A 12,541-nucleotide genomic window follows, 5' to 3' on the forward strand; every position below is an offset into this window, starting at 1 on the left:
CGACGCCGCCACCATCGGCCAAAACACGGCTGGACAGGTGATATACCCCGGCGCTCACCCACCCCCCCCCCCCCCCCCCCGCCCCCCCCCCCCCCGACGCACCCTAGCTTTGCCAACCACCCACAACCAAGCCACCCGCGTGGCCATTGTTGCTTGCCCGCACCTGAGACGCATGCTCCGCCCAAGAACGCCGCGCCTCCCACCACCCGGGTCGCCGGCCTACATACGGACCTCCCCAAGAGCAGCCAAAGTGACCAGCTTTGGTCCGAGAGGACACCCAAAACCGACGCAACCGCAGCCCCCATCCCGCCTTGAACTGCCTGGAGCTGCCGCCACACACAAACGGATGGGGAATGGGGAGGAGGGGGAGCGGACGCATCCACGGCCGGCACACCTCGTGCCGGCAACGGGCAACCTGAGCGACGACGCCGCCCATCCCTCCCACCAACCTCCCCACCGGACACCCACTGTGCCGCCCCACCGCGGCGGTCGAAGTAGATCCGCACAAGGCCACCAACGAAGGTCCGTCCACCGGCAAGGGGACCCCGCAGACCGCCACCTACTACCAAGATCGCTCACCGAGAAGTCCAACCATACCGCTCGCCGACGTCCAGCCACCGAAGCCAGCTGGAATCCGGCCAACACGTCCGCCAAGGCCGCCGCTGCTGCGCCGCCACCCCTACCAGCCACCAGCCGAGGCAAGGGCGGCCGCCCGCAGCCCAGGTCATCCTGGACCCGCACCGCTGGCCAGGCCGGACCTGGAGCAGCCGCCGCTGCCCGGAGCAGTCACCACCGCCGTCCCACCAGCGCGCACCACCAGCCATCCACGCCCACAACCGCCTGACGAGATCCAGGTCGGGCCGCGACCTAGACCTCCGCCATCAGCGCTGCAGGGACGCCCGCCACCTCCCAGCCGCCGGATCGGCGTGTCACTGCCACCGGGAACCCCGCCGGATCCCGCGCCCCCACGAGTAGCATTGCCCGTGCCGCCGGAATCCCGAACAGGGGAGAGAGGGAGATGCCCAGCCGCCACCCGCGGCGCACGGGCTTCGCCCAGTGGCGCGCTCCAACGGCGGCGAGGGGGAGGAGGAGCCGAGAGGGGGAGCTTGGGCTGGCGGCGGATCTAGGGCTCCCGGACGGGCGCGCGGGGCGTGTCGCGGGAGTGGTGGGGGTGGGGGGGGGGGGGGATTTCCAAAGTCCTTTGCTTAATAAAGTATTAACCAAATTAATGTGGTCATTCATGTGACAGATTGCATTTCTAACCGATATTGATGTTATTTAACACAGAATTTTCATGGAAGATCGTGAATTGATGTATACTGGCTGGCACCTTGGTCAAGCTGCATCCAGTGAATGGGTTGGTCGAACCACACAATTTGTAGAGCATGCATTCTCTAATCCCAGCCTAGTTGAAGGTGACACAATAAAATGTCCATGTGCGAGGTAATGATACAGCCCTCATGTTCTCATTTTAAGAAGGCAGTGTCTAACTAAAGAGGACAAGTAACCATCGTTTTACAAAGATTCCTTGGCACTGCCTATCGCTTTTTGGCACTTACTTAGTATATGAGAAAATTAAGGAACCCCACTGAAATCATGAGGCTGAAAAATCACCTGCATCTGACGGTTACCGTAGGCCGAATCTTTTTCCACAGAGGAGAGGTGGCGTGAAGGCAACACCCATGTGAAGAAGACAAGTAACCATCGTTGCCAAAGACTAAGGGTGTGCACTATAAGAGGTGGTGTGTGAGAGCCGTTCTATGGTATTGGCAGCACTCGATATTTATTTATTTTGAACAATTTCGGCACTCATAAAATAACAAAGCAAGGAAAAGAAAACAAGACACTACCATATATTCACCTTGTCTTTCTATTGGATTTCATGCCTGGTCTTAATTTCCAACAAGAAGAAAATGGAACTCATTCTCGAGATATATTGGCCGAATAGCCACAGGCTCGAAAGGAGGTTATGTTAGGCACGGTAGACGTATCAGAGGTGGAAGATGGACTTTCTGTTTTGCATTTCAATATAAAAAAATCGGCAAAAGCATTATCAGGTATCCCCTTCACTTACTGACTTCTCTCATCTATATATAGGCGCTATACTGAAGGTACGTAGGAGCTGCATATCAAGCAACTGGCAGTTCGGCACAGTCAAGGCAAGAAGGCGGAGCTTTTCTTCAGAAATCGGCAGCATGGAACGAAAAGGTATGTGTTTCATACATAGCTCCACACTCGTCTTTAGGCAGAACCTTGTGACCATTTATGGAAATGATGTGCAAAGTTTATTTGCACATACCATATTCTGAATATTCTAGGACATGACAGTGTTGGAACTAATCTTGTTATTGGTATTAAGTTCATAGGATCAGATCATGTTTGTTTCATGAGTAATGCATGTCGTCAAAGCTGCGGCCGTATGTGCACGCAGAGTTGTGTTCTGGTGCACAAGGCAAAGCTAATTAAGTTGTATTAGTTAGCTGCATGCATTATGTTCCGCGGAGTCCGAGCGGCCAAGTCGCGTAGCAGATAGATATGGAGAAAGAAGTGGGCGTAGTAGTTGTGGCATGCGCAAAGTGAGCTCCTAGTTTGTTATCTGCGTAGACTTGCAAGTGACTCAAACATGTACGTGTGTAGCTAGCTAAGCGGACTAGTAATCGGATCTAAGCCGATGTGTATGGCTGGACCGTTGTGTGTGCATGCATGCATGCAAGTAGTGGGTGTGTGTGTGTGCATGGTAGTTAGTAATGGGTTAGTGGCTGCGTTTTAGCCGTGAGTGTCCCGCTATTTAAGCCATGTAATCGCATCTGGTGAAAGCGAGAAGAAATACAAAAAAAGGCACAAGATGTGTGCGTGCCAAGTCTGCGTGTGTGTTCTTCTACCCCTACTGTGCGTGTGTGTTCCTTCTTCCCTGGGGCAAGGCCAACAGCCAGCACGAAGAGGGCTGGTTCCTCATCCTTTTCTTTTCAAAGAATATACGAGAGTAGATGGATCTAGCAGAAATGGAAAAGGATTCATTTAGTAGGTAGGAGCATGAATGGTTCATACTTAATACCAAAGAGAGAAAGTGGAACCTATATATATAGGTAGTTTAACTTTTGTAAACGAGTGCCCACAAGCTATAACGTCATAGCAAAATAAAAAAACAAAGATATTAGAACCATGGGAAATCGGTGCTAGATTGTGGTAAAAAGATCAGTAGCCAATAACAGTGAATGGGAAAAAGGAGGAAGGCGTTAGAAATGTATTACACAATCAACGGAAGAAGTAAGCCATAAATTATATTACAAAACAAAGTGATGTTCAGAAATTGGATTAAAAAATATTGGTTTTGCTAATTATCCCATTATTGGCAAAGAAAATTAGTCACTTGATCTTTCGTAAAGTTCCAATTTTATAGCCTCATATGTGCTGAGATATGTGTTTGTTTTAGCTATTAGATGTTCCTCCGATCAACAAATAATTACTCTATCCATTATAAATGAAAATTAACTGAAGTTCCAGCTCTGTTGTAAACTGACAAAAATAGTTTAACCAGGCTATAAGAATAAATCCATATCTTCAACACTAAATTAATTTCAAGATTCATCATAAAATACACTCACTCCATTCACAAATATATGATGTTCTAACTTTTTCTAAATCAGATGTATATGTACATGTTTTACTCTATTTGTTCATTCATTTCAGTTCTTTTGTGGTCCATATTGAAATATCCAAAACATCTTAAGTGAAGTGTATTGTAGGTCCCTGAACTTTTTCAGGGTTGTCACCTAGGTCCTTGAACTATGAAAATCATCATCGGGGTCCTCAAAGTGCAGTAAGTGTGTCATCTAGGTCCAAAATCCGTTCAACATTAAAGTAGTCCGAGGACCTATATTTTGCTTAGCATGACACACTTGACGTACTTCGAGGACCTGGATGATGATTTTCATAATTTGAGGACTTATGTGGCACCCTTCAAATAGTTCAAGGACCTACTATGCACTTGACTCAAACATCTTATATTTATGAACCGGGGAGGGGGGAGGGGGTAGTATTTTCATACTATACGTATGTGATGTCGTAGATATTAACATACTCTCCTTCCCTTCCAAAATAAGTGAACCATGACACTTATTTTGGACCGGCAAGAGTATTTTTCTGTAGACGAAGGGCAATATATTAATGTCAAGATGACATAAACACTCACCCCACTTCTGCAATGACACAATGTAATAAGAACTAATGGAGACATTAGTAGTAGTGGCTTATTTTTCTAATCGAAACGTCAAGTACCTGATGATGTATGGACAACCACAATTATTATGTCAGCAAGTCTCAATACTGAAACCTTATATATATAGAGCAGCTGAAACAATGTCTATTGTGCTACATCTGCGCAGTATTATAATCGTGAAGTTACAGCAGACAATAATTGCTAGACATGTTAACTGCCTTGTTTTTTAAGTGTAACGTATGCAAATACTTTGAAGCTGATATTTCTGTCATCTTTCCCAGGGTCATCGATGTTTCCTGTTCTTGTGCTGCTTCTCCTGTCATATGTACTGCAACCAGCATTGAGTTCATCTGTTCAGGCACTAGAGCGGTTGTTCCAGCATACAACTGACAGGGATACCTTGCTGGCCTTCAAGTCAAGCCTAAGCAACCAACCGGATGTCCTAGCTGCATGGAACACTACTAGTGACTTCTGCCGGTGGCCAGGTGTCGTTTGTGGCGCTAAGCACACAGACAGGGTCACGGTGCTTAACCTCTCTTTGGAGGGACTTGTTGGCCCGATAATACCTTCCATTGGGAATCTCACCTTCTTGAAAATTCTAGACCTCAGCTTGAACCATTTGCATGGTGAAATACCTTCACAAATTGGTCATCTATCTCGGTTACGATATCTTGACTTGTCCAACAACTCGCTTCATGGTGACATGAACGCTGGGTTGAAGAACTGCACCAGCCTTCAAAGCATCAATCTTGGGTCAAACTTGCTCACTGGAGAAATCCCTTCATGGCTCGGAGGCTTGTCAAGTCTCCGGACCATAATCTTGCAGAAGAGTAACTTCACAGGGATTATTCCGCCATCACTGCCAACCTCTCAGCACTAGAAAACATACATTTAAGATCAAACCAACTTGAGAGCTCCATCCCCGAGGGCCTTGGCAAGCTCGGTAAACTCTTTTACATTGACCTAGGAGAAAACCACCTGTCCGGCACTATTCCTACAACTTTCTACAATCTGACAAGAAGTATTCTGGCGAAACGACACGGGATGAAACCACGAAGATGAACGAATCCTCACGATCACAACGACACGGGAACTAACAAGAAGAAGCACACACCATGGTAAACACACCGCACATGAACAAGGCATGATGCTCAACCAAGTATGAGGCATGACAAGGCTACTTGAAGCTACTCATGGCAAGAGATGATGCATACAAGAGCAACACATCAAAGCAAGTTTAAATGAGGCCGGAAACAACATATAACAAATCCGGTAAGTCTGGTCCGCACTCTTTCGTTGTGCTGAGATATGTGTTTGTTACGGTAGACAATAATTGCTAGACATGTTAACTGCCTTGTTTTTTAAGTGTAACGTATGCAATTACTTGAAGCTGATATATCTGTCATCTTTCCCAGTGTCATCGATGTTTCCTGTTCTTGTGCTGCTTCTCCTGTCATATGTACTGCAACCAGCATTGAGTTCATCTGTTCAGGCACTAGAGCAGTTGTTCCAGCATACAACTGACATGGATACCTTGCTGGCCTTCAAGTCAAGCCTAAGCAACCAACAGGATGTCCTAGCTGCATGGAACACTACAAGTGATTTCTGCCGGTGGCCAGGTGTCGTTTGTGGCGCTAAGCACACAAACAGGGTCACGGTGCTTAACCTCTCTTCGGAGGGACTTGTTGGCCCGATAATACCTTCCGTTGGGAATCTCACCTTCTTGAAAATTCTAGACCTCAGCTTGAACCATTTGCATGGTGAAATACCTTCACAAATCTCACCTTCTTGTAGTTACGATATCTTGACTTGTCCAACAACTCGCTTCATGGTGACATGAACGCTGGGTTGAAGAACTGCACCAGCCTTCAAAGCATCAATCTTGGGTCAAACTTGCTCACTGGAGAAATCCCTTCATGGCTCGGAGGCTTGTCAAGTCTCCGGACCATAATCTTGCAGAAGAGTAACTTCACAGGGATTATACCACCATCACTTGCCAACCTCTCAGCACTAGAAAAAATACATTTAAGATCAAACCAACTTGAGAGCTCCATCCCCGAGGGCCTTGGCAGGCTCGGTAAACTCTTTTACATTGACCTAGGAGAAAACCACCTGTCCGGCACTATTCCTACAACTTTCTACAATCTTTCTTCTCTGACCCGCTTCAGGGTGACAAAATAATGAGTTGCATGGTACCCTGCCATCTAACTTAGGGGATCACCTCCCAAATCTCCAGTACCTACTCAACAACTTTACAGGAAGCCTTCCAGCTTCTCTTGTCAATGCAACTAAGATATACTCCCTAGACATCTCATTTAACAACTTCACCGGAATAGTGCCTCCTGATATTGGCAAGCTTTGTCCAGACTTCCTCTCTCTAGAAACAAATCAGCTCATGGCAGCTACAGCTCATGATTGGAAGTTCGTCACGTTTTTCGCAAATTGCACACGTCTACGCTTGTTCAACCTCCAGTATAACAAGTTAGGTGGCGTACTGCCAATCTCTTCTACCAACCTATCATCACAACTCCAGATTCTATGTGTTAATCACAATGAGATTTCCGGAAAGATACCATCTGGGTTAAGTAATCTTGGTGGGCTAAATTATTTGCAATTATCTGACAACAGATTCACTGGTATCTTGCCGGATAGCATCGGACAGCTAAGTTCGCTACAAGTCTTAGTCTTTAACGGAAACCGGTTGACAGGATTCATTCCCTCCTCCCTTGGGAACTTGACGAAGCTATTACAACTTTACGCTGGCGAAAACAAGTTTGAGGGACCACTTCCAACAAGCCTAGGGAGACTGCAGGAGCTAACAATAGCAACCTTTGACAACAATAAGTTCACTGGTCCATTGCCTAAAGAGATCTTCAACTTGTCATCCTTGTCATATGCTCTAGATTTTTCAAATAATAATTTCGTTGGCCCTCTTCCACCAGAAGTTGGCTTCCTCACACAGGTTACTTACATACACATCCACTGGAACAACTTACAAGGGCCGTTGCCTAATACACTCAGCAATTGTCAAAGCTTAATAGGTCTTCGGTTTTTTTTTTCTTTTTCGAAAAGGGGGGACTCCCCGTATAGGTCTTCAATGGTAGCATTCCTACAGCTATCAGCAAAATGCGAAGCTTGATATTGCTTTCTTTAGCAGAAAACACACTCTCAGGTGTGATTCCTCGCGAGCTAGGGCTCATGGCTGGCATTGAAGCAATGTATCTTGCATCCAATAAATTGTCGGGTCAGATCCCAGAGGATATGGAGAACATGACATCAATTTACCATTTAGACCTGTCCTTCAACCATCTAGTTGGCAAGGTTCCATTACAAGGTGTGTTCAGTAATGTGACTGGTTTTTATTTTATGGGAATTTTGGGCTCTGCGGTGGCATCTCAGAATTACGTTTGCCCGCATGCCCACCAGAATACACGGAACACAGCTTACGGATACACCATGTCCTTCTAGCAATAGTAATGCCGGTTGTTGTTGGCATCATTATATGTTGTAGTTTGGCACTTATATTCTTCACAATAAGAAGGAAACAAAGGGCTCAGTCCACCAGCATGAGAGGATTCATATTGGTAGATGGAAATTACCCTAGAGTTTCTTATGCTGAATTGCTCCAAGCAACAAGCTGTTTTGCAGCAGACAATTTGATTGGTAAAGGAAGGTATGGATCTGTCTATAAGTGTGACCTGCTGCTAAAAAATATGATGACCACAGTTGCTGTGAAGGTTTTTGATCTTCAACAATCTGGATCCTCCAAAAGTTTTCTAGCCGAGTGTGAGGCACTAAGTAATATCCGCCATCGGAATTTGATTAGTGTCATCACTTGCTGCTCAAGCTCGGACTCAAACCAAAATGACTTCAAAGCCATTGTGTTTGAGTTCATGCCTAATGGGAGCCTAGACAGGTGGTTACATCAAGATGTACATGCAACACAACAACTTCAAGGCTTGACACTAATGCAGCGATTAAATATTGTCGTTGATGTTGCAGATGCACTAGATTACTTGCACAACTGCGAACCACCAATAGTTCACTGTGACTTGAAGCCAAGCAACATTCTTCTTGATAGTGATTTACTTGCTCGCATTGGGGACTTCGGCCTTGCAAAGATTCTTTTAGATCCAGCAGCTGAGCAACAAATTAATTCAAAGAGCTCAGTTGGAATAAGAGGAACAATTGGATATCTCGCTCCAGGTACCTCAAATTTTTTCTAGCACCTACTGTCATATCAGAAATTTTGAATGCCAAATCATGATCTTTTTTCTATGCAATGTAGAATATGGTGAAGGTGGTCAAGTTTCTACATCTGGAGATGTATACAGCTTTGGAAGTGTCATCCTCGAGTTGTTTACAGGCATGGCACCGACGCATAACATGTTCAAAGATGGGCTGACCTTACAGAAGTATGCCAAGAATGCATTCCCAGACATGTTAATGAAGATTGTTGATCCAGCCCTACTGTCCTTTGAAGAAGCTTATGTCAGAAGTTTGCAGGGTGGAAGCTACAAAATGGAAGATGTCTGCAACACCATGTTCTCAATCATGGAAATTGCAATATCATGTTGCAAGCAAGCATCATCAGAGAGGATGTGCATGAGAGATGCAGCAGCTTGGATGCACAAGATAAGAGATAACCATGTTGAAAGAAGGCAAAATGAGCAAGTCATTATAACTGCATAGATGCATTATATGCACCATGCAGTAAGAATAATATTGGCAAGACATGTACAGTATGTCACGCATTCTGCTTGCCATTTGAACCAGAATAGCATTTGTTTAACCTAGCAATCAGACATGGGTTACCACCTGTCCAAACTCCCAGGCGGGCATGGAGCTAGAAAATATTGGCCTACTATTTTGGGTTTTAAATTTATATATTGAAGTATCTATGAAGTATTGTTACACTGAACCGGGTACATAAATTAATATTTATCCATGCATTTTGACTAGTAGCCCTAGTCATCTCACCATGTTAGGTGCACGGGGTAGTATTTTTATGTATTGTACGTGTGATTTAGAAATGTGACACACCCTTTGAAAGGTGTAAGGCCTGAAGCCTAGTAGTGACTGTAACTCCCGAGAGAGAAGCCTACTGGATGATCCAGCCCACTGTTGAATACAAAAAGGCCTGACCGGGTGGTCACGTACGACACGGACGTACAGCTCCGGAGAGCTAAACCAGCGCTTCTTCGGCAGCCTCCCAACGATCACTCCGGACTGGGCTGAGAGCGTGTCACATGTTGTGCTCTGGGCGTTTCTTCCAGATTTTTTTTCATGCGTTTTCGGCTTTTTAGACGTGTTATTTTGGTTTTCACTAGTCTTTCTTAAAAATTCGAAGAAAAATTTGCACAAAAAAACGGTTTTTATTTTGCTTTCGCGAGAGGCATGGTTTTGCTTTCACGGCCGTGCATCTCGGAAATGAAAAAACACATTTTCTTTTTTTCCCTTCTGCGAGAGGCACGGCTTTGCTTCCGCGACAGACACGGTTTTGCTTTTCTCTCAGAAAAGAAAAAAAATGTGTTTTCTTTTTTCTTTTTCCTTTCGCGAGAGACACGATTTTACTTTCGCGAGAGGTCGCCTGCGTGCAGGTCAGCCAGGACGGGCAGGGGAACAGCTGCTCCGGCTCCCGGTGCCAGTACAACGTCACCTACGGCGACGGCTCGAGCACGACATAGACCTACGGCTCCGACACCCTCGCGCTAGGCTCCACCGCCGTCAAAAACTTCCAATTAGGGTGCAGCCAGTCTAACTCGGGCCTCCTTCCCAGGTAACAAACAGCGGGGCTCATGGGGCTCGGCAGCGGCGCAGAGTCTCTCGTGTCCCAGACCGCGGGGACCTTGGGCAAGGCCTTCTCCTACTGCCTCCCGCCGAATCCAGGCTCGCGCGGGTCCCTCACTCTCGGTGCACCAACTTCTACTTCCAGTTTCTTCATGAAGCCGATGTATAGAAACCGCGGGGCACTGACGTTCTACGTCGTGCGCCTTCAGGCCATCCGGGTGGGAGGCAGGCAGCTCAACACATACCCTCCTCCGTCTTCACCGCCGTGTCCATCGTCGACTCCGGCACCGTCATCACGCACCTGCCGCCCACCGCCTACTCGGCGCTGGCCTCGGCGTTCAAGGCCGGCATGAAGCGCTACCCGACCAACGTGGGCTTCGACACGTGCTTAGACATCAGTGGCCAGTCCAACATCAGCGTGCTCACCGTCGTGCTGGTGTTATCCGGGGGCGCCGTCGACAACCTCGCCTTTGACGGGATCATTGTGACGCCCCATTACGTCCGACAGAGTTAGGTGTAATGGAAGCCGTCACTTCAAGTCATTTCTTTCACCTCTTTAAGTGGCGCGGCTAGGAGCCCACCCGCATGGGGAGGCCGCGTGGGGCCCTTTGGACCTCTTTAAGTCGTTTCTTTCACCGATAAATCCTGTATTTTGAGAAATACTTGTACCATTGTTTCATGATTTTTCTCGCTGCCACAAGTTTTTGTTCCGAGGAGATCCAATTTTGAGGCCTGTTTTGGCACCAGGCGGGAGTGGGAATCCATCACCGAAGCAATCTTCATCGACCTTCGTGTGAGTAATTTTCTTAAGACCTTAGGTTCCATATCAGTAGCTAGATGGCATCCTCTCTCCCTTGTGATTCAATACAAAGTTCCCGTGCGCTGCCTCACATGATCGACATCAATATGATGCAATCTGTTGCCGTGTTTGTTGGGATATGATGAATTTTCACTTTATGATATGATGTTCATTGAATTATATTGAATCTTATGAAGTTTATTTGTTGTATAATTAAGAAGACATGTATGCTTTCTAATCTATTTGTTTTCTCTAGCCAAGATTGATAGAGAGTTCTTCAGAGGGAGGTGTGCATGGTTGTGGGTTCAATCTTGAGTGATCTATCACAATGACTAAAAGGGAAACAAGCACGTATTGTATTGTTGCTATTAAGGATAAAACGATGATTTTTTTAAATAATAAATTATACTTTATTTGAACAAAATTATTATTGAAAATCTCTTTCACATATGAATCAAATAGTGTGCCTTTTGTGTTATATACGCTAAATTTCAAAAGTCAAATTTATAATCAAAGTTTAACATAAAATACGAAGGCAAGACTAATAAACTCTGAAAGGAGGTAGTATTTGTCTATTTGATAGGACAGGGCTAGGTTAGAGTTAAATTTAATGCACTACGAATGAGGTGATAACCATTTTAAACACCACATTTCGTAAAAAGCTCTTCCGGCACATAAAGCTTTGCCGGGTTTTTTTCCAACCGGGCATCCCCTTTTCATTACTCACTCCGTTCCTAAATATAAGTCTTTTTTAGAGAGATTTCAATATAGACTATATATATACATATGTATATAGATATATTTTAAAGTGTAGATTTACTCATTTGGCTCCGTATGTAGTATATATTGAAATCTCTTAAAAGACTTATATTTAGAAACGGAGGGAGTAGTTGCTTAACGGAAATACAAAGTTCGATGGCCTCATACAAGCATGGAGGAGAAGGGAAAGAAGGGAAGCAGGTTGGTGCACTGTCAGGAAACCGCTGCGAATATTCGGCTCAAAACATTCTACGGGCGAAAATGCGAATGTTCGGCTCAAAACATTCTACGGGCGAAAACCTGATAACATAGTTCACTTAAGTTTTACAGATACTACCTCCTCAAACAATTTATTTCCTACACAAAAACTCATGGTTTAGTGGCCACACTCACTAGTAGAAAAAGGGCCATTTGTCCCGGTTCGTAACGCCCATTTGTCCCGGTTGGGGAACCGGGACTAAAGGGTCGGTACTAAAGCCCAATACCTTTAGTCCCAGTTCTTACACCAACCGGGACAGATGGGCCTCCACGTGACCGGTGCGGCGAGCCCAGGCAGGAGGGCCTTTTGTCCCGGTTGGTGGCATCCACGCGTCAGCAGCTGGCAGGAGCTGAGGTTTTTTTTGAAAGGGGGTGGGTTTAGGGGGTTTTGGTGGGTTAATTTAGGTGTTTCATATATAGTGTTAGCTAGCTAATTAATAGAGAGAAGTGGCCTCTCTTATCTCCGTGCTTGGTCGATGCTACGTACTATATGTATAGAGAGGACTCGACACGCTAGCTAGTAAGCAAATGAAGGAAACAGAAGATCATCATGAACATATGCATACAGAGAGAAGTGATATCGACCTCTCCTTCTCCGAGAGATTGGTCGAACAACAAGTTTTCGTATATCTATCCGACGCTACTGGCTACATATATAAAATACAAGATCTCTTATAATATAATCCCCTAATTCTATATGAACACAGGGTCCACAT

General features: G+C 45.7%; 1 protein-coding gene and 1 pseudogene across 1 annotated transcript; both read left to right on the top strand.

Annotated features, from left to right (window-relative positions):
* Positions 1 to 3,215: 3,215 nt before the first annotated feature.
* Positions 3,216 to 8,911, top strand: LOC109753193 (uncharacterized). Its single transcript, XM_073503074.1, has 8 exons — positions 3,216 to 3,267; positions 4,501 to 5,049; positions 5,635 to 5,876; positions 6,014 to 6,296; positions 6,433 to 7,181; positions 7,469 to 7,553; positions 7,619 to 8,425; positions 8,508 to 8,911. Exons 1-8 carry the CDS (start codon positions 3,216 to 3,218, stop codon positions 8,909 to 8,911), a joined length of 3,171 nt encoding a protein of 1,056 aa, XP_073359175.1.
* A 1,097-nt stretch (positions 8,912 to 10,008) lies between these two features.
* LOC109753194 (aspartyl protease family protein At5g10770-like) lies at positions 10,009 to 10,523 on the top strand (annotated as a pseudogene).
* Positions 10,524 to 12,541: the final 2,018 nt, after the last annotated feature.

Source organism: Aegilops tauschii, chromosome 7, assembly GCF_002575655.3.
Source record: "Aegilops tauschii subsp. strangulata cultivar AL8/78 chromosome 7, Aet v6.0, whole genome shotgun sequence".
Lineage (NCBI taxonomy): Eukaryota > Viridiplantae > Streptophyta > Magnoliopsida > Poales > Poaceae > Aegilops > Aegilops tauschii.